Here is a 22,893-nt window from a genome sequence, read left to right as displayed (position 1 = left end):
AACACCCACATCATGATCTGTGCAGTGTGATATTTTAGTGCTAACTCATCAGTTCTGGCGTCTGGTTTTCATTATTTTCCATACGAGGCCTTCTTTCCCAGAGTTCTCTCTCTCTCACACACTTGGCGTTCTCTTGTTTCACAAATGAACTTTCAAAGGTCGAATCTCAGAGGCAAGAATCCCCAATTTTTCTAATAATTCCCAAATAGTCTACCATTTCCCTTATCCTTTTGTCCTCTCTGTTTTATTGCATGGATGGAATGTGACCATTTCCAGAGGGCAAAGATTTTTGGGATATCTTTTACTGGACTGACTGTATAGTTGGGAGAGCTGCTGGACAAGCTTCAGGCACCAAGTGCCCTCCCCTTCAGGTCTGAGAGAAAAAAGCAAATTACAGTCTGTTTAGCGGAAAGGAGGTGGGGGCATGAACTACGAGCGAAGAGGTCTTATCAGGAACCCTTATAAGACAAAATCATCTCAGACTATCACAGCTACAACACTACAAGCCCTATTGTTCTCTGAAGGATTTTAAAATAAAAGTATAGGGCAGACATCATCCGAGTCCTAGGACACAAGGCAAATGAAGACAGATAAGATATACAGGGGAAAACCTCTCACCCTCTAGACATTAAGTTTTTTGTAATACTGAAGTGAAAAAATTGCAGGTACAAACTGAGAGCTGACTTAAGTATTTACCAAAACTTGCTAAAGAAACATGAAGCAGGCACAAATGTTAGGAGTATTCCTACTGTTTCTAACCTCCTCCCCACACTCGCCCCCTCCCCCCCGACTTGGCCTCTTCTGCTTGGTTTCCTGTTATTTTCTCTGATTTAATATTGTTTTCCTATCCTTTCTCTCTATTGTTTCTTTAACTCTTCTCTTGCCAACTATCCTTATGCTTTTTAGTTCTGTGTCTTCTACTTGGTAAAACAGCAACTTACACATCAAAAGGAAATTTAATACACTGTCTGCAAGTTACTCAAACTTTTCTATGTACAAAGTTTTTTCAGTTCAATACAAAGCCAAACATGTAATTAAGTCCATTTCCTATTGTACTAACTTCTTTATACATAAAACCAGCTGCAGAAAGAACTTGCGTAGAATTGCGTGATCAGTGTTTCCTTTCCAGTAGGTTCATGTGTGACATGTTACTGCAGTGTTACAGTACCCTGGTTGATGTCCCAAATTCTGGAAATCAAGGTGCATCCTGATTGATGGTAGATAACAGATCAGGAAAAGTAATATGGGCAATTATATATGCTAAACTACAGAAGTGATTACATGTCTGGGATGCCCTACGTCCATGTGTAATATGGGGAGATCGCCATAGTTTGCAGTATTAAGATGACTAGTTGTCAGGATATTATCAGTACATTATCCTTGATATCTTCTTGAAAGTACTTGCTTTTAAAGCCAAAGCCCAATTTAATTGTGATGCAAAACGAAACAAAAGATCCGTTGGGTCTCTATACCCATTTTGTAGGCGTGCTGCATAAAAGATTAAACAAATGGACCAGAGGTGGCATATAGAGCTTTAGATACTGGAAATATTAGTTTATTAACTGAAGGAAATTTATTCCAAAAAACAGTGAACATATAGACTTCCTCAAAATTATTCTACCTTCCATTTGGAAACAGAATAGGTAAAAATGTAAACAGAACTATAGCACATATAACTGACAGCTATCATCCAAATTCACAACTAGGGAACTGGGTTTTCCATTTCCTGCGGAAAACCATGGTTTTTTCCCTTCAGAGGAGAAAAAACTGGATTTTCCCCATTGAAGCAGGAAATCGTGGAAGGAACAGACAGGGGTGGGGAAGCTGAAGCAAGACCCAGAAGAGCGGGGCGAAGGAGTGAGGGGCTCCCATGGAACAGAGAGGAGGGAAAGGAGCAGGACTGGCGGGGAACCATGCGGAAACGGGAAGGGCAGGAGGGGGCATAGGCAGGGCGGTGGAGCTGCCTGCTCTCAGAGGGCAACTCCAGCTCTGCCAGGCTGCTCCATGCCAGACTCAGAGCCACGCAGCTGTACAGCCCAGAACCGGGCTGGTCAGAGTTTCCACTGCGGGTGGCAGCAGCTCCAACCCGACCACCTCACAAGCTTGCCCCAGCTCCTGGTGGGTCATGGGAGCCACCTCGGCAGGTGGCAAGGTAACGAGGCAATTGGCGCCCTGAGGGGCTGCTGCTGCCACCACCACCACCTTGGGAGGCTTCCCTCCTGCCCAGCCCTGTGAAGCGCAGGGCACTCAGATTCCCAAGGCTGCCTATCGAGGTCCTCCCCTGCAGACAAGGTGCAGGATGCGTGAGGCTTCTGGGCACTCAAAGCAAACCCAAGTCACTGCTTGCAAGGTACCGGATCTCTTGTGTAGCAGGGGTGGGAGTGGGAATTCCTCCCTGCTCTGTTCTCGGCACTCCAGGGTGAGGAGTTGTCTCTCTCAACACCTCCAGTGTGTCAGTCGTGCTCCCCCAGTCACCAGTATGGGGAGGGCAAACTGACCTAGGAATAGGGGTATTGTTCTAAGGGGAGTCATTGGCACCAATTGAAATCTTTGTCCAACTTACTGAGGCAATCCAGCAGCATTGGCTGGGATGATCTAGTTGGGGATGGTCCTGTTTTGATCAGGGGGTTGGGACTAGGTGACCTCCCGAGGTCCCTTCCAGGCCTCGTTGTCTGTGATTCTGGTTCTAAGACACTGTGGGACCACCTGGGACAGGCCAGGGCACTTCTGAACACAGGAGCACCCCCAAGTTTCTGCTGAAGGCAGTGTCGGAGCCGCTCAGGGATCTGACTATAGCCCAGGCCCAGCAGAAACGCTTTCAGTCAGGCTTTGCTGCCCAGAATTCCCAGAGGGGTCCTCCCCCCACTTCTCAGCACAGATTTAATAGCAGAAACAGCACCTGGGACAAGTCACAAGCTACCAAATGGTTTGTTTTTCAGCCAAGGCAGATTGCAGGTGTTTTGCTACCAGTGTGTGAATTTTGCTTGCAGGTTTAAAGAGTGCACCTGACAGAAGAAATGAACATCTGCTCTGGGAGGCATTATCTTTGCTTTTTTAAAAGATGTCCCTTTTTTTAGCTGGGGTCTGGGGGCAGCTGCTCCCCCTGCTCCCCTCTGCAAGGCAAGGGGCCGTGGGATGGGAATGAGGGGGCACCAAGCTATGGTTTGGGAGTGAGGGGCAACCATATGGGCAAGGGCAGGGCATTAGCATATTAAGGCTGCTCAGCACCACAAAGCAGTGTGGGGGAGGGAGGGAGGAAGGGCAGCCAAAGCTGGACCTGTGTCCTGCTGAGCGAAGGGGGTAGAGGGAGCTCTGATTTTCCATGATAAAAAAAACAAAATCAAACATCAAAATATAGAGGTATTTAGAATGTATTTTATTATAATGATTGAGGTGCTAGTAGGCTCCCAAACTGCTATAAAATTGTAAATATATCAATAAAACATTGTGCTCAACCAATATCTATATATATATCTATATAGAGATATCTATATAGAGAGAAGTTTCATTTTAATCATGGAAAACGTGGATTTTGGGGGGTTTAATCAGAGAATTTTGAAATATTAAAAGAGAATTTTGGATTTTTTAACAGAGAAAACCAGGAACTCTCCTCATAACACATGCTTTAGGCTATGCCATTCTGATTCTCAGACAAATACTCTACCAGTGGAGGCAACATTCAGAGACCACAATTTAACTCCAGGGTGACATAAGCTTATTAAAGGATTATATGATGTCATTGCCTGCAACTGGCATCAGCAGCAGTCCCTCAATATGAGAATGACAGTCTTCTAGTAAACAGGGAAACCAGCAGTGAGTCTGTAGAGGTGACCAGTCTGCATATGCAACTGTAGATGTGACAAAGTTTCAGGAGGAAGCAGCAGATTCTGGTGATGCTGGACCTCAGCTCTTTTTCTTTGTGTGTCTCACCTATCTGTATCCACAGTGAGACAAGTTTACTTGAAATGATCAATGCTTTGTTGTACATCACAGTGCTACAGGGGACGATTCAGAGCTCAAGTCTCCCAGGTACCGATGTTAATACTGAATTTCTTCACATTGGCCTTCATTGTGTCCTCAAATCTCTTTTTTGGCCACTTTTAGAGCAGTGAGTTGGGAGTATAGGCCCTGTTTTGGAAGCTAGTCGTCAGGCATCCTTATGACGTGCTCTGTCGAATAAAGTTGGTTTCCTGTAAATGTGGTTTCAATGCCGATGGTGTTTGCTGGAGCCAGAAAAGCTGGCATTCATTCTTCTATCATTCAGATTGATAAGGAGGGTTTTTCTGAAGACAATGCTAGTCATAGCATTGCAAAGCTTTCAGGGGTTTCCAATATGTCATCCAAGTTTTGCACCCATACAACAGGGTAGAGATGACAGCAGCCTGGTAGATAAGGACTTTGCTTAGGGTCCTGATATTATGATCATTGAAGATATGACCTTTAGATGTCCCAAAATCCGTACTTGCAGATTTTATCTGGTGTTGAATATCATTGTCTATGTTTACTTTTTGGGAACGGCGACTACACCTAGGTAGGGGAAATGCTCAACATTCTCCAAGAATTGTCCCCTAATTATAGTATGCGGAAGAGCAGCTGGTTGCTTTGGGATGGATTAGTAAAGGATCTTGGTTTTCATGAAGCTGACAAGTGAATCTAGGCATTTTACACATCCCTTAATTAACAATATTTGCCAAGTAACAACGTTACCATTATAATTCCAGGTTAGGGGGAGAGGGGAATATAGGGCCATATAGTGTTAAATGGGGAGGCTGCACTATAGCCACAACAAACAAAAAGAATCAGGTCTATGCTGGTGTGCTCAATCTCCAAATGTGGCCCATAGAGTCATCACATCTGGCCCGTGGGACTCTCCACGGGGCAGGAAATCTGGCAGCTGGTGAGTGGCTGCCAAACCCCAAGTCCCACACTGTCTGTCCCAGCCACATCTGGATGGAGGCCAGGCTGTGCCTCCTTCCCCCCATGGGGCCAGTTTAGAGAAACCCCTGCCCTGACTATGCCCCTTTCCCCTCTGCAAGGCCAGGTTGTGGCTGAGCTGCCCCCACCTCCCTCCACATGGTGAGATGGTGCCCACTGTACCCTCCCTGCAGCCAGATTTGGACCACTGGCAGGATCCAGCCCACAGGTGGATGGGACACTGCCCATCTTGCCCGCCAGAGAAAAAGGTTAAGCACCACTGGTCTATGATATATGAAACCCAGATCCTGTAAATATGTACATCAAAGTATTAATCTAAAGTCCAGTCTTAAGTGGGGTTTGGAGCAGGCTGCAGCTGACTATTCCACCATTCATGTAAGCTTTCAAATACTTAAGATCAAAAAACAAAATTACATGCACAACATTTTTGAATCATAGAAAATTAAGGTTGGAAGGGCCCTCAGGAGGTCATCTAGTCCAAACCCCTGCTCAAAGCAGGACCATCCTCAATCAGATCATTCCAGTTAGCGTGTTGTTAAGCCAGGCCTTAAAAACCTCCAATGATGGAGATTCCACCACCTCTCTAGGTAACCCATTCCAGTGCTTCACTACTCTCCTAATGAGAAAGTTTTTCCTAAAACTTCCCTTGCTGCAACTTGAGACAATTGTTCCTTGTTTTGTCATCTGCCACCACTGAAAACAGTCTAGCTCCATCCTCTTTTGAACCACCCTTCAGACAGCTAAAGGCTGCTATCAAATCTGTCTTCTCTTCTTCAGACTCAGTAAGCCCAGTTCCACCAGCCTCTCCTTCAAAGTCACGTACCTCAACCCCCTCATCATTTTCACTGCCCTCCGCAAGACTACCCATGCCACATCCATATCCACATCTTTTCTGCCACATCCTTTCTGGAGTGGGGGGCCCAAAACTGGAAACAAGTGGACTCCAAGTGTGGCCTCACCAGTGCTGATCCACTGGCATCACTCCTGCTAATGCAATAACAGTCATTATACTAAGGAAGGTGTGGTTATGTGCCTTCTCCAGAAGCTGGGGCTCTTTGGGATGTGGTCAGAAGTGGTATCAGACTGTGAATTCCACATAGGAGAGCTCTGATTTTTCTTTAGTAGCAATGATCACCAGGACCATACCTGTATCCTATGCCATCTCGTGCTCTTACGTGAGGGTGGGGAGGGGAGGCACATAAATACAGGGTGGCTGTCACCTTATTTCATTTTCCCTGGAACTCAAGACCCATGTTGGTAAAAATGCTGTACAGCAGGTAGAAAGGATGCAATCCCACAGCAAAACATCTTAAAGAACCACACAGTGAACAAACCTTCTTTCTTAGGGCACGTATCAGTATAGAACCATCTGTGACTGATGAGCAGAAACCTTCTTAGGACAGTGGGAGCAGAGAGTTTCAACTTTTCTGAACTTTACATCTGACTTAGTTATTATGACAAGCCCGTTAAGTTTAAACAAACAGAAACAGACTGAAAAATGCTTGAACACCTATAATAGTCTGACTGTCAAAGCTTAATCAGCAGTAAGGGGATAACAGAATGATCACTGCCTTGTTCTATCTAATCTTTGAACATCTTTGAGCAAGATGGATTGCTTAGAAAGAACAGATGTCTCCAAGTGAACTCAAAGAGGAAGCCATCCAAGCTGGAAGCGCAGGCTTATACTTCCTATATAAAAAAGGGTCTGGCATTTAGCCAGGTCACCCATGGTGAACAAGTGTATGTACAATGGGGGTGCCCTGTTGACAAAATGCAAACCCAGAATGGATTACTCCAGTGATCACTTGGGATTGGCAACCAGGTTTACTGTGGAAACCTACTAGCTCAATGCTGACCCACGGACAGTGAAAAGCCAGTGAGGTCCCAATATTAACATGTTCAATGTTATTATTGAAGAGACCATTCCTTTTGTCACATTAATTTGGGCTGATCACTGTGTGGGCTCTTCATAGTATTTGTGGCTGGGCTATGATCCATTTGTTTGTAAAGAAATCTGGGATGGTGAGTAAGAGGACTTCATCCAGAATTATAAAGATCACAGAAGACATCTGGCAAACGTTATGTTCATGATAATATGTCACATATATAGGCACTTATTGCATCTACCATTTAGGAAAATGAATCCATCAGAAGATGGACAAGGTTCTGTGTTTCAGCCATGGGCATTAAGGGGGAACTGAGGAAGGCTTCACTGTCTACTGCCAGCAGCTGGCAATCTACAGCCGACAAGCTGTATTTGTCTGTAGAGGCATTCAAAGAAGAGTGACTGGGGTGGGGAAATGGTAAGAGGCAGCAGCAGTGGGAACTTGCTAGCATCTGGGTCGCATGTAGTGCTCCCCCCTTAGGGTCCACCATTGGTAAAAGGTTGCTAAACCCTGGTCTATGCCATCATAGACCAATGTGACACTGGTAGTTAAGAAAAATCCATTTGCACCTACAGTAGGATCTACAGAAAAAATCACTGAACAACAATAAAAAAATCTAATCCATTACCAGATCCAAACAAGCAAATTAAAGCAACAAAGACCCTTAGAATTAATTTCTTCACCACAATGTCTTAAAAGAAAATTTAAAATTTATCATCATATAAAAACATACTAAATATACAATGTCTCACCTACCAGATTATCAAGCATTCGCATAAGGGCTTCAAATTCCTGCTCTCCAATCTGCCATTTTGGATGGGATACAGTACCCTCAGCTGCTGGAGACTCAGGAGAACGAGACTTGGCTTTGTACTTCCCAGGGTCTAATAGCACTAAGTTATCAGGCCCCCCTGCACTGGCCAGGGTACGTACCTTAAGAACAATAAAGGCACATTTCAGTTTCTTTAACATGACCAATGGGATAACTGTTGAAAGAGCATAAAGTCCTATATTTCATTTTTCAAATTCTAATCTTACTTTAAGAAGTAAACAAATCAGTATAAGTTACAATAATGAAAACATTTTAAATATGAAACTTTAAAATGTTCTAGTTTTTAATGGAAAATTGACTTGACTTGAAATAAATGTATATAAAAGTTAAACAGTTCTAGCTTACTAGTTCAATGATACTGTAAACTAACATTTTAGATCATTTTGTATACAATATACATAGATTAATTTTTTAAAATACTAAGATTCTTACTTGAATCTCACAGGCAACTACTAGGTTATGAATATAGTAGAAAGCCTCTTCAATAGTCTCTCCAACTGATACCAGACCATGGTTTCTGAGAATAAGAACCTAAAACAAGCACAGATTACAAATAATATACTGAGAGGAGCCCATTTGTAAAAACTTAACACATCCAATCTCTTCTCTGTACTCCCAATCAAAAAACAACCACTTATAGTTTCATAGTTGGTAGGGTCGGAAGAGACCTGAGCAGATCATCAAGTCCGACCCCGTGCCATGGGCAGGAAAAGATGTTGGAGTCAAATGACCCTGGCTAGGTGATCATCTAGCCTCCTCTTAAAGACCCCCAGGGTAGGAGTGAGCACCACTTCCCTTGGAAGTTGGTTCCAGATCCTAGCCACCCTGACTGTGAAGTTGTGCTTCCTGATGTCTAGCCTGAACCTACTCTCAGTCAACTTGTGGCTGTTATTCCTAGTTACTCCTGGTAGTGCTCTGGGGAAAGGGACTCTCCCATTCCTTGCTAGTCCCCCCTGATAAGTTTATAGACGGCCACCAGATCCCCTCTCAGCCTTCTCTTGTGGAGTCTAAACAGGTTCAGAACCCATAGCATCTCCTCACAGAGCCTGCCCTGCTGCCCCCTGCCTATGCCTCTCAACACTGTCTGCATCCCTTCTGAAGTGTGGCACCCAGAACTGGACGCAGTACTCCAACTGCAGCCTGACCAGTGTCAAATAGAGGGAGAGGATCACCTCCTTGGACCTGCTCGTGATGCATTTGTGGATGCATGATAAGGTTCAGTTAGCCTTACTGACCATGTCCTCATATTGGTGGCCCATGTTCAGCCTGGAATCACTAATGACTCCAAGATCCTTTTCTGCCTCTGTGCTGACAAGGGAGTTCCCTAGCCTATAGGTATGCTGCTGGTTCTCTCTCCCTAGGTGCAGTACCTTGCACTTGTAAGTATTGAATCCCATCCTATTTTCATCCACCCACCCCTGTAACCTGTCCAGATTTAGTTGTAGCCTGTCCCTCCCTTCCATTGTGCCGACCTCTCCCCACATCTTAGTGTCATCCGTGAATTTGAACAAGGTGCTTTTTGTCCAAGTCGTTGATGAAGATGTTAAAGAGTGTAGGCCTGAGGACTGAGCCCTCAGGGACCCCATTGCCCATGTCCCTCCAGGTCAAAAAAAGACCCATCTTTGGGTGCAGACCCCCAGCCAATTTGCGACCCATCTGACTGTGTAGGCATTGACGCTTGCACTTTAAATTTTACAAATGATAACTGACCTTGCTCTTAGGTCCTAAATTTTTCTGGATTAACACTTTTTCTTCATCATCCACTAGAATACCATGGTAGTCATGGTAAGCCACTTCTCCTAGGGAGAGTGCTTCAGGTGAGATAGGCAACAGGCCACACTTCATTGCAGAAACCTGTGATGATGATGGATTTTAAAGAAGGGAATAATAAATCAAAACAACAAAAAATGCATTAGTATGTCACAAAGGCTGATTTTTTTTTGCTAACAAACAAAACTGCATATAACATACTAAGATTAAATATAATTAATTTAAAAGAGAATGGAAGTAAATACAAATTGCAAAGGACTTAAAACACAAAGCTCTTCTTAATTCATATTCTCTCCCTATTCTGAGTGCATGTTTTAAAATGCAAGATTATGAGTGACAAGGTTGGACTCAGATAATTACACAACATGCAGTTAAAAACAACAAATATTATTAAAATTTAAAATTTGAGCCATGGTTAGAAATTTGTTCAAAGCTTTGGTCTTTTATGCACCTTAAATGTTTGTATTGATATTCTGAGTTGATTTTGAAACAAAAATATCAGAATGAGAACTGCAGTTAAGCAATTACAACTAGCTAGGAAACTCTGTCATCAGTAGGGTTCCTCGTATTCTTTGATAAAAAAACCCCCCCAATTTTAGATTTAAAAAATTAAGCCAAAATCCACCTTTTTTATTTTGATCACAGAAAAATGTGGATTTTGGTTAATTTTTTTTTAACTGATAAATGTGGATTTTTTTTATTTTTTTTTTTAAATCAGAGACTATCAGGATCCATGGTCATCAGTATGACACCTGTAAAAGATTCTAGGGAAATGAGCTTGATTGTGATTTATAATCAGTTGTTCACAGAAAACAAAATGTAAGCAGGAACTTATGGATTTATATGTGCATCCAGTATTTGAGATTAATCCTGCTACCTGTCCTGTGAAATCAGTGTCAGATTTGTCACCAGAACCACAGGTAAGTATAAGACAATAAGTATTTAATTATGCAACACATCTGTTCAGGAAATACACGAAATATCAAGTCGCCTTCATAGACAAGTGGTGCATCATTCTAGGAGTTTGTAAGAGGCATTGACTGAAAATGCTATCATCCTTATTAGAACCATATACATTTGAAAGTTTTACAGCAAATGTAGATTAAAATATCAATCATAAATATAATTTTCATAAACACCACAGATGTTTTCATTTGCTGCTGTAGGACCCAATTCTAGAAACACTCATGAGTAAGCCATACTCACACATGTAGGTCAGTGATTACTAAAGTTCACGTGAGGCTATTACTCACATGAGTATGGGTTCAAAGCGTCCAAGTTTTAAATAAGATAAATAAATATATTTGACTGTATGGGACCAACCGTATTTCTCTTAAAAGCTGCATTAAAAGGAAATGCTTACCGCTGCCCCTGCTGGTGTGTGAATATGAACAATGCATTTAACATCAGGTCGAGCTGCATAAATTGCAGAGTGCAAAGTAAAACCAGCTTGGTTTACACCCAAATTAGTGCTTCCACGATCAACAACATCACCTTGAATATTAATCTTAACCTGACAATGACAGATTGAAATAGAAAATTTTAAGAATTATTATTCATCAAACCTGCAAAATATTTTAATTCATTTTCCTTACTAGTGTATTTAAAAGTCCCATATTTACTCGAATCTAAGGTGACCCTGAATGTAAAATGACCCCCTAATAATTACATTCTATATATGGAAAATTTCTAAATTTATTATAAATTTTCCACATGTAGAATCTAATTATTGGAGGACTATCTTTAATTCATCCCCCCCACGGCTGAGGGGGGCAGAGAGTGGGGAGGTGAAGGTCTTGCTCCCTGCTACCTACCTGTCCCCCTGCACCACAGTTTCAGCCTCACCTCCCCACTCCGCTCCCCCTCCCCCCAGCCTCTCTGCTCCCCGCCTCGCCTCCCCTTACGCTTGCTCCAAAAGGTTCGGTCCCTGTTCTAGCCCGGGGCACTGAGCACAGCCTCAGCATAGTTTGTGTAGCAGCTGTGCGGCACTGCTACAGGGTCAGGCTGGAGCCATGCTCAGTGCCCCAAGCTGCAGCATGCACAGAGCCTGCTGGTGCGGAGCAAGGATTAGGGGGTGGAAAGGAGAAGTGCAGGCAGGGCAGCAGAGGCTGCATGGCAGGTGGGGAAGGGAGATGGGGAGAAGACACTGCAGGGGAGAGATGACGGGGTGTAGAGGCGGTGGCGGGAGGAAGAGGCAGACAGCAGCTGCAGCTACGGCCATGACCCTGATCCCCAACAGGGGCTGAAGCTGGAGCCACAGCAGCTGCCAGCTGCCTGCCCCCTGCCACACCCTGGTATGTGATTCTTAGACAAAGGGCTTTCCCCGCCACCAATGTTAAATGTGGGGCAGATGGCCTCATCTCAGAATCAAATAAATACAGTATGTTATGATGAATATATTATAAGGAACTGAAGATTTTTTTACATTAGCACTAAACATGCCTTCTATATTAATTACATTCCTGTAAGAAATTAAATCCACTAATAAGCAATTGTATAAATGTGAATCAATTGTTCTGCTAAGTTGTTTGGCTTTTACTTCCTTGCTTCTTGTGACACCACTTCCACTAATTCTTCACTGATTATATAGCTTTTCACCGTAGATGGGACCTATACTTCTAATGGAAAAGATTTAAAAAAAAAAAAAAAAAAAACCCAAACAAAACCGCAAAATTAACACCTTTCAGTCCTCTTTTGGGCAAGAAAAGGACCAAGATTATTTCCACTCACTGTTCTGCAGGTTACCTTTTATTTACCTGAGTAAAGAGTCCCCTTTAACATTTGGCTCCAGGAATTTTTTTTTTAGGCCCTCTTTCTTCCTCCAATTAACCAGATCTGGAAAGTATCATCTAAATCCTCTCTCTTTTATACTTTCTTATTGTTTCTTAGCTACAGGCACAGATCCACTGTTTGCTTGATAACGTAATTATTTTTATCTTTGATTGCCAGGTAAACCCTTGTTTGAAGTATGAAGGCTCTTTCTCTATAAAATGAACTATCTTTGCTATTTAATCTTAATAGCCTTAGGTCCTACTTGATTATGAAATGCAATTAAATCCTCACCTGTTAGATGTACTGGAACGCACAGCAACCACAGATTTTTAGCACACGATTGATTTTCCAGCAAGTCAGTCTCGTAAAGGCATGTTTTCTTTAACTGTTGCTGATACCCTGCCTCCCTGTTCCCATTTGTTCCATTTTCAACTCCTGTGTTTAAATGGATCTAAACCATTTTCCTGCACACAAATGGTGCAGCTTATAACATCTAGTTCAGGGGTTGATAACTGGGGGTATATGTACCCCCAGGGGTACTTAGAAAGATCTTTGGGGGTACACGCAGGTAGGTTGGGACGGAGCGCACCCAGGGGCATGGTGGCAACGTTTCCCCGGCGCGTTTGCTTCTTACCCAGGGGAGGCGGAGGAAACTGATAGCATCTGAAAATGAGGGTGAAAGAAACAGCAATAGCTTCTCACTTGATGCAATTTCTTCATTCTCCTAGTTCTGTTCATTACCCTCCCTACCAGCAGTTTCTGAAAGTCACAGTTGACTAAAGTTATTTCCAAAACCAAGTTATTTCCTTTGACACAACCATGCCAACTTCAGTTTGTGGTTATCTATGACTGCAGCCCCAATGTGTTAGATCTGGGCCTGCTCTTAGATCATTTTTTTAAAGATCTGGAACAGGGAAATATGTTTAATTAAAGCAAGTCTTTTGTGGTTCTGTAATTCAGAAAGGTTTAAAAGGCAACAAAAGTATAACATTTCATGTGTTGAAATCACTATGAAGATACTAACTATGAAGCAGGTGTACGTCATAAATAGAGGTCTACTCAATTCACAATTTCATGGAAACCACAAAATCCGGGATTGTCCACAAAGTCGACTTAAAAAAACGTAAAAAATAAAATGCTGGCTCCCCAGCAGTCCTCGCTGCTGCAGCCTGGCTTTGCAACCTGCTGGGGCATAAGGAATGAGTAGGCTGGAAGGGTGGCACGAAGGGCAGCAGACAAGATGGCAGCCACCCCTGGTCTCTCCTCTCCCTGCTGTGGCCTCTCCACCAATCACTGCCAAAGGGCGGGGCTGCAAGGACAGCCAACAAACAAGATGGCAGCTGCACCCCTCGTCCCTTCTCTCCCACTGAGGCCACTCTGCCAATCAGCGCCAAGGGGCAGGGCTGGCACAGCACATCCAGGAAATACCTGTAAAATTTGCTTTTTATTATGTGACCAACCCACAAAAACTGGTTAGTCTCACCACAATTTATGTAGGTCCTTAGTCATTAGGTTGACTCAAGAACCACACAACTTAGCTATTCTTGCCATACAACCACAATAAAAGAGAACCTAATCAGAGCATAGTCCCTATGACATAACCTAGATAAGCACAGACATAGATATACACAAGCACTCAAAAACTTTATGTTCACTTTCTGGTGTTATAAAAATAATTTAGCATGCTTACCAGACTGGATGCAGTAACCTCACTATAAAGAAGTCCAAAAGGTACAATGAGGAAATGTTCTTGTTCAGAATTTACTCTGGCCTAAGAACACAATGGTAAGAGTTAAAACTTTACAATGAAGAACTATAAGCACCAAAAATACACAGTACAATTACAATTATTAGTAAGTAGCCTTGCATATTTTCTCTAATTGACAAAATGTATTAATTTAGAATGGCTTTGTTAATAGGACCAATGTCCAGTAGGACCAAAAGGGAGGTGCCAATTATAGATCTTCAGGTCAGTAAAGGAGAGAAGTTACAGGCTGTCCTCGACTTGCAACGTTTTGAGTTACAATGTTTTGCATTTACAACATTTATAAATTGACACCCGTTTCAACTTTCTGATGTCAGTTTCAACTTTGCAACGCTTGATCCGACTCGATGCCACACCAGCGAGCAAGTTCGCTGCATCGCCCATCTCCCTGGAAAACATTTACCCAGACTTCCTTGGACAGTTTCTTTAAGAAAGCAGACAAGGCTCCAGAAAAACCTGCAGCCAAGGCTTATGAGAAGACTACAGTCAAGAACCCTTCAAAAAGTCCAACAAAGTCACCTTGAAGAAGTCCTTCCAAATCAATATGATTGCTATTTACAGTATAAATACTTGAATGTAGCTATATTACTCATCTATAATTGATTGAATACCAAATTCTGGGTTATATTTTGTGAAAACAGGGTATTGGGCCTTGGTTCAGGAACTAATCCTCCATTTATAGCATTGTTTCCTATGGGAAAATCAGTTCTGAGTTACAACGTTTCAACTTAAGATGTGGCTTTCAGGAACCAATTGTGTGGTAAGTCCAAGGAATGCCTGTAATTAAGATGCTAAGAAGGTGCTCAAGTCCCCGTAGTAACAAGAGCTAGATAAATACCTGGATAGATAGAATGCTTGTCTAATAAGGTATGGGATGGCTAGTATCAGAGAAGCAGTACTGTAACCCAGTGTTAGTATTCTACAAAATTTGCCCCATGTTAGAAGGTACAGGATTTCCTCATCCTATTCATGCTCTGCCCATGAAACGCTTCCAATGTTGCCTTTCCTTCCCTTTTACCAGCCAGCTAGTAGACAACAGAGGAAGTAGACTTCAAATCACTACCACTGTAGGGCTCTCCTGTAGTTAGCTACTTTAACCTATGCTGTTGCTTGCAATAGGAGAAGAAAAGGAGTGAATGCGACTAACCGGCCATTTCAGACTGCTGTGAGAATTTATTTCCATTTATTTTATTTATTCTGTTTTGTAGATCAGAGGTGTATTCATGCCAACTTAAACACCAGATTTATATTCAAATCTACTGAAATAACCAATGCATTAGCATAAAATATTCCTTCCCAGCACACTGGGGTATGCCCAACTAAAATTTTCTCCTTCATTCCAGCAGGTTGAAGAAATAAGTGCCCTTTTTTCCCAGATCCTTTTGGTCCAGATGATGAAATACATACACACACACACACCTCTCATTTGAAAAGAGGTATAGAAAACAGTGATAGAAGAATTGTGGCAATAAAAATTTGGCTTCTTTCAACTGACATTGCCATCAGTCACTCAGAAGCAAAGTGCAGCCAATCAACTGACCTTCTGGAACTAAAAACTTGTGTTGTCCATGTTTTACCCTATATGCAAAGAAATATTTTGCTGAAAGGTAAAGGGAGAGCCAGTTCACAGCAACATGAGTTATCTCCTCTTTGATGTCAGAATTAAAGTGATATCTTCCGATGCTGGCCCATAAGACAAAAAGACCATACATAAAAATGTAAGTAATTGACTTCTTTCCCAGATATGGGCTCTGGAACCACAGCCAGGAGGTAGGCATGTGCTTCAGTTAAAGCAAACAGGCAAAGACAGGCCTGTGTCTTCAGAAAGGAATCGGTTACATGCAGAACTGCCTCCATAGCAGCCTCTCACAGATGGCTGGCAGCATTCTTAACAGCTTTTCTATTAAAACCTCTACTGGGGACACAAGCAACTTTCCTTCCATTTGTGATTTTAAACTGAAAAGCTAACTTTCAAACATGCCAGCTGACAGTAAGGAACTGCTAGAAAAGGAGTGGGAAGCAGGCAAAAGAAAAGCTCAACAGAAATTAAAAGGTTGAATCTGAAGTGGAAATAGTAAGACTAAATTAGAGAAGAGGCACTTGGTACATTTTCCTGGCTGGTTTTTTTTTTTAGGTGTTTTTTTTAAACACTCCTGATGCAAATTAGCTTTCCATGAAGAAAGGATAAACATTTATTAACATTCAATAAAGTTTCAAAATCAGCAATGTTATATACTCCTTCAGGCCTCGCATAGTTTATTCCAGTGAGACAGTTTGTACATGTTGGTTAAAAGCACTTCTGAAGTATTATAATTGCTAGTACATACCATAAGGCATATTAGCAGTCTCCTAGCGCTGGCCATGGAGTGGCTTACTGCTGTTATTAACCCCACCACAATTACCAGCTTAATACTGAAGTACCAAGTACCAAGTAAGTAACCTGATTCCTACAAGTATTTCAACTCATTAATCTACAGTGAATGTATGCCTATTTTAATTATTTCAATATATAAATAAATACATTGTACTATGGTCTGAACATACACTATTACAGAATGCAACATTTCTCACCCACTGTCACAATATTTGTCTACTGAATTATTGCCAGGAATAATCTGATGCAGACATCTGAAAAAATGTACAGTATAATGACTTGCAGAAATGCCTCTCTCAAAATAACAAATGATCACAAGCAGCTTGGTTAGTTTTTCTACCCAAAGGTTATTTTTTACTTAGAACCCAGTAAAATAGGCTCCTGTTTTGCCAAGTTCCAAGTAAACAAAACAACAAGTAAAAAATAATTGTTTGGCTTTTCTCCTAAGAGGGGGATGAGATCCTTGGGATGTCACAGCCTGAAAGCTTTAAAAATGCTGCCACAGATATGTGAAACTAGGTGCAAGCATATCCTTATGACACATCAACTCAGAACTGACAATATGCACATCGTCTCACCCACTGACCTCACATCCCATCCGAAAGGCTTTAAAATTTTTACGGTAAAGTAACACATAAGCAATTCTATATTGGGCAAATTTCCTTTAAAATGTTGCTAATTTTGCCCTAGAATGCACTGATAAGTCTTAATGAGATTTATTATACTCAGACATAGATACCTGGATGATTTGGTGTCATCTCCTGCTTGGCATAGCAAAAAATGAAAAATTTTTCATTTAAATAAAACCCACTATTCTATTTGCGGCTGTGGCTGAAAACAAACCCATCCTCTTCACAAATGGGGGATTATGATCTGCCCTTTCCTCTTCTTTCACATCCCTTCTAGGCATTGGCTAAGTCCTGTTTTATTCCTGCACCCTTCTAAAATTTTGCCTGTTTCTTTTTGTGCCGATAGTCAAATTCTTCCAAGTGAGAATTCTATTTTGTTTCAGTTGCTGCACCTCTTTTTTCTAGGATCTTCTAACACTCCCTAAATCTCTACAATCCATTCAAAACATTATCACACCTGCAAGTGCCAGTTTCTTTCACAGTGCTCCCCACTTCACTGGTTCATCATTCCATTATAGACTAACCACAAAACATTTTGTCGTTATTTCAGAGAGCCTACCTGATGCAGCCCATGCCTGCCTTTTTACCATAGGCTTCTTTACATATACTCACATTTCCGACAGTGATGTCAGCTTTCAGAGACATACCTCTGTATGTATTTTCACAAGTGTATTCACACCTTCTTCTAAGACTGAACTGTCTGCTTAGAAACCCATCCCCAAACCTGTTTTCTAAGTTTCCTTTTCATCTCATTCAAATTTCTTCTCATCTATGAGAAGTGACGCAGGTATAGATTACTATTTTTTTCTGTAAAGTGTCCACTAAAGCTGTCCACTGTCTTTGGTAACTCCTCTGTCCTTCAATGAGTTAACTACTTCATTCTTCCCTTTTGATCTCTTTAACCCACCTTTGCCTCTCAGTTTTTCCTTCCCTTTGCCTATTCTTTGAATTTAAATTAATTTATTCCTTTCCATTTGGTATCCCTGCTCTCTGCGAGTCTGTTCATAAGTAGAAAGCTCATACGTCTCTGAATAAGTTGGTCTATAAGGTGCCATGCTGCCCTGCCTTCTGTTCATTAAATATTTTGGATTATCAAGTAAATAAATGACTGTTAGTAATTAAGTCATTATTATTATTTAAAATAGTAAAAACAGTTTTTAAAGCAAATTAAAACATTTTAAGGACCACCTCTGTAGCACACAAAAGCCCCCCAACAACTTAGATATTTGGAAAACCCACAAACAATTCAGTTCTGTTATAAAGACAATAGACTAGGTTGTCCACTACAGCTGTGGCTTTATTCATGATATTCATGTTGGTTCCTCATCTGACATATGAAACTTTCCTGCCCTGCTAGTCATTCTGTCAAGAATTATCACAACAGATGCCAGTAATTACTCATTCAGTCACAATGGAGATAGCTGGCACAGAATAATAAGCTAAGTAGTCCCACTGTTTTAAGATCAAAGGTACCAGGGTTTTCTGGTTCTCATAAAGGGTTACAAGAATTTACAGGAATTTTCAGCATTTTCAATAATATTTAATTGAATGCCTAATAAAACAGACATTTTATTACACTGAAAGAGAGCCCTAAAAAATTACTTTACAGAATTGCAAATAAAATTATCCATTAATTTAAGACACTACAAGCTTGAGCTTTCAAAAACCTTTTTTCATCATGAGGCCTTTCGTGTGCAGTCTCTTAAGACTCTATTCAGGATAAACTGGCTGACTTCCAAGTTGTTCTATTCTTAATTCTTGAGATGCACTGATGAATCTCTTCACTATTCTACCGCTTTCAACACCACTTCACTTCTGTTTTAAACTAGTGGCAGATATACTTTCCCCTTATGTATGGGGAAATTGTTTAGTTATCTGTTGATCCAATACTCACTGTTATATGATTGTAAATAAGCTGTGACCACCCAAAGAGATCTGCTAATCTGTAGAAAGCTGCCAATTTACATCGCAATAACTTCTCCCCTTTCTCATAAGCAATTGAATCTGACCCTCTGAGGTCATTCACTGGTGTCACCATGCCAAGACCTGAATGTGAAAAAGAGAAGAAAAAGCATATGGAAATCATGTGGTCATTACAGCAATTAAAACATAACATAGCATAAAAAACAGTGATTGTTCTTGTAATGCTGTTGCTTTGTTGTTTGGATGACCAAAAGAAATTTGTGCTACAGTCTAGTTACCAGCAAGCCATTATTCTTCTATTTTCACACTTCACAATAGTAACATATTTGAGAAGGTGACTTATTCCTTGTATAGTCAAACTACCATTAGCTTGCTTCCCAAAAATATGAAGATGGCACCAACATCATGTACTTCAGAGGTGGGCAAAATGGCAGATCCAGCCAGTGGCCAGACTCCATTTCCCAGAGAGCAGTGGGGCTGTGACAGCATGGGACCAAAGAACCGGGGCTCTGCCCTGGACCTGCCCCTGCACAATCATGGCCACACTGCTCCTGGGGGCTCCATGGAGACCGGCCCAGAGCGGCACAGACAGGTAGCAGAGCTGCTCCAGGACTGAGGTGGGGATCTTGAGGCAGTGACCGCGCAGGGCCAAAGCCAGGACAGAACCGCGATCTGCTTCCTGCATGCCCAATCTATGCTCATAGCAGGGATGTGCTGGCAATGAATCATGGCTCTGTCCCGGCACTGGTCTGCCCCAAGATCCCAGGGTCTTCCTTCCCCTGCCTGCCCATCTCACTCCCAGCCACAGGCCCATCTCAGCTACCCGGTTCTGCCCCTGGTGGTGGATGTGGGGTGGGTAGGCTGGGGTGTCAAGGCAGTGGGGTTGGGTCTGGTGGTGGCAGCCAGAAGAAGCCGTTGCCGAAGGGGCTCCTGGGAAATGGAGTCTGCTGTGGGACCTATCTAGCCTGTGGGCTGGACTTAGCCCACCCCAATGTACATAGTATTTTGTCAGTGTCTCAAATTCAAACCTTAGAAATGGAACAAATTCCTCCAAAACAAAAATCTAGGTTGACACTGGAAAATATAAGCACTTATATATCACTTTGTCAAACGGAAAAACTTGTTGTATGCCTGGAAATCAGCAACTGTTCATTTAATTTGATTCCGAATCATACTGGCTTACTAGAAATAAGTGTGCTCGCTCGGAGGAGGAAGGATTATGCCAAACTTTATTTGGATGCTACTAAACTGCAGTTAGAACTGTACAAAACAATTTAGTGTGACATGACCCTAAACATACAGCTCCATTTTGCAATGTTGCAAGGACCTTAAAAATGTGTTTCAGAAACAAACCAAAACCCTGGCTATGCTGCTCAATCAAGCAACTCCCAAATATAGTTCCACTTTAAAACATTTGTGAACATAATTAAACTCTGTAAACAAGAGAAAGAAAACACTGTTGGCTATAGATGATATATGCCTTGCCTTCCTGCAGCTCTTACTGAAAGAAGAAAACCAAAGACAGTGTAAAGGGCAAAAATAATTACTTTCACAAGGGGTATAACTTCCTAGCCTTTGCTAACTGGACCATTGATAACGAGCATTTCACTTTCCATTGGATAGTCCATTTGGAAAACATTTAAACATTGACAGCATTATCCAAATATACTGTAGATTTATTAGCAAGAGGATATTTTTCAATTAATATGTCATGCTTAAAAGGGCTTTTAATATAGAAAATGCATGTGAATCCCCATATTTCATGTTGTTCCAGCATTTACAGTTAATTAACTTGTTTTATTTTTTACAAGATCCCTTTGAACAAAATGGATGGCATTTCAGCTTCTTCACAGAACTATGCCTTCACTTCATATGTTCTTAAGAATAATTCAAATACCATTACAGAACTACAGACTCTCTATTAGAAGTGACCAGTGTACACTCACTCATGTTTAAGGCAGCCATTCCACCTTGGGGTGCCGCTGGATACACATTTGGTACATTAGTTGTCATGAAATCTGCGATCTGCTGTAAAGCCAATAAGCCTGTTGGGTTCTTTCCTTTCTTAAACTGCTCCTGGATCATGGATTCCAACTCTTCACAAAATGCCTACCAATAAAATATTGCAAGTTGTTAAATATGATATAGCTGAAGAACTTAAAACTACTCACACTCTTTCCCTTGCCTCTTTTTTAGCACTCCTCAGATGAAAGCCTTGTGTACACCTTCCCAGTTCTTGCCTACAGTCAAAGTGGAGGCAAAATTACTGGGCCTGTGCTGCTGCTTTTAAAACTCTGTTCTTTGAAATTCCAGATTACATGAGATTTGGGGCATCCAAGGGGTTATATGAATTTGGAAAATTCACTTTAGGTACTAGGGAAATTCTGACATGCTTATGAGAAGCTTTCCTGGAACAACAGGCAGGAGATGCAATCACCTTGAGAAGTCTCAAAGAGAAGGGGGGGAGTACTAGGAACCATTAAGGCATCTAAGAACAGAGAAGAAAATAGTCACTCGTATCTAAGGCTGTGCCTACACTCTAGTTTTTATGGTTTGTTTGCAGTTTTTTTCCTTTTTCTGGCACAAGAAGTTTCCCACGACTGTTACTATTATTTCTATTCCTCATTTGGGAAGGAGATTGGTAAGACATGAAGTGGAAAGAAAAAGCTTAGGAGGCGGTGGAATGAATTAGAACAGTGGTGTTAGCAGGCAGATCAGTACAATACGGCTGCTGCCCATCTGAAAGGTGACAACCATAATTAAAACATCACAAATGCGCATCCCGATTCTTTTTAATAAAGACATTTCACAAAAGGTTTTCTCTCGAAACCCACTCAGTAGTTATGCAATGACTAAACTGCAGAAAGAAAGGAATGCCATTTTAGCAAAGAGCTTGCATTTCATCAAGGAAACATCTCTAAATACCACAAATTTTAAATCAATCACATTTTAGCCCCTGGCTATCCGTTCAGAATAAGTCTATTGCACATGCCAAGTTATAAGGGACAGGGCAAATTAAGCAGAAAAAATATTTCTGGCCTGGTTAAACAACCATTAAAGAGCTGTAATAGTTATCAATTATCTGATGCAAACACTAATAAGAAAGGAGATATTTAAAACGGAAGAACAGAAATTCAAGCAGGAGTAAAGGATGAAATTATGAAGAAAGTGAGGAAGACACACAGTGAGTGTGTGGCAATGGCCATGTAAAGATGCTCCTTTTTCCTGGGAGAATTGCTGTTCTCCCAGTAGAAACCATGAGCATACAGATGTTCCAGCTCTTTCATCTGGAACAAAAACAGCAGTTCCAAGAGTTCCAAATGGCAGCTCAAACTCCAACCAGCTAGAAGTCACTCCTGGAAGAAACTTTCCCACAAGAATGAGACTGCTGTGCCTCCCAGAGATCAGGTGAAGACATGGGGGGCAGCTGCTCCCACATCTCCTGTAGACCAGGAGAGGAAGGGAGGAGCAGCTGCCTCCACACTAGCTCCTCAAAAACCAAAAGTCCCTGGCACCAGGAGCTGAGCAGGAAGGAGTGCCATTAGATCCCTGCCTGCTTTGTGCACCCAGCTGCTCCAGGTCCCCCAAGAAGGGGAAGACTGGAACAGCCAACATTTTCCCTAAATTGCGATCACTCTGGTCTTGGAAAGGCATAAGAAGCAGGAGATAGGGGGCAGTTGCAGGCTGAATGCTTGGACAAGAGGGGATATTGTAAAGTTCCCTCTTCCTGAATCATTTTCAGTGGTGAAAATGATTGTTTGTAGGCAGCCACTGTCTCAGCAACAATCAAGATTATACTGCAACAAGTCACTTGCAACAATCAAGATTATACTGGATAACAAACAAGAAATTATACTACAAAGAACACTTTTAAATGGACAGGGAGACAGACTAGATTATCAAAAAAAGCCTTAGGCCTCTCAAATTTCTACAAAAGTGTGAAACACATTGTGGTGTAATTTAAAGAATATAATCTCTCTCTCTCTCAGGACAGTCACTGCATTTTC

General features: G+C 41.7%; 1 protein-coding gene across 20 annotated transcripts in view; it reads right to left on the bottom strand.

The window, feature by feature from the left end:
* The window catches only part of ADD1 (adducin 1), a 117,673-nt gene that overhangs the window by 27,688 nt on the left and 67,092 nt on the right, over positions 1 to 22,893 (bottom strand). For all 20 annotated transcript variants that reach the window (XM_090035448.1, XM_090035460.1, XM_090035455.1 and 17 more), the window contains 7 exons: positions 20,833 to 20,995; positions 18,858 to 19,009; positions 13,886 to 13,966; positions 10,787 to 10,936; positions 9,364 to 9,507; positions 8,086 to 8,184; positions 7,578 to 7,754 (listed from right to left, as the gene is read on the bottom strand). In XM_090035448.1, the coding sequence (XP_089891574.1) occupies positions 7,578 to 7,754; positions 8,086 to 8,184; positions 9,364 to 9,507; positions 10,787 to 10,936; positions 13,886 to 13,966; positions 18,858 to 19,009; positions 20,833 to 20,995 (966 nt within the window). The remainder of the gene's footprint in view (positions 1 to 7,577; positions 7,755 to 8,085; positions 8,185 to 9,363; positions 9,508 to 10,786; positions 10,937 to 13,885; positions 13,967 to 18,857; positions 19,010 to 20,832; positions 20,996 to 22,893) is intronic.

Source organism: Crocodylus siamensis, chromosome 2 (genome assembly GCF_052110815.1).
Source record: "Crocodylus siamensis isolate JL-2025a chromosome 2, ASM5211081v1, whole genome shotgun sequence".
In the NCBI taxonomy this organism is placed as follows: Eukaryota; Metazoa; Chordata; order Crocodylia; family Crocodylidae; genus Crocodylus; species Crocodylus siamensis.
The sequence above is the reverse complement of the archived record's forward strand: the minus strand, read 5'-3'. Positions and strand labels throughout refer to the sequence as shown.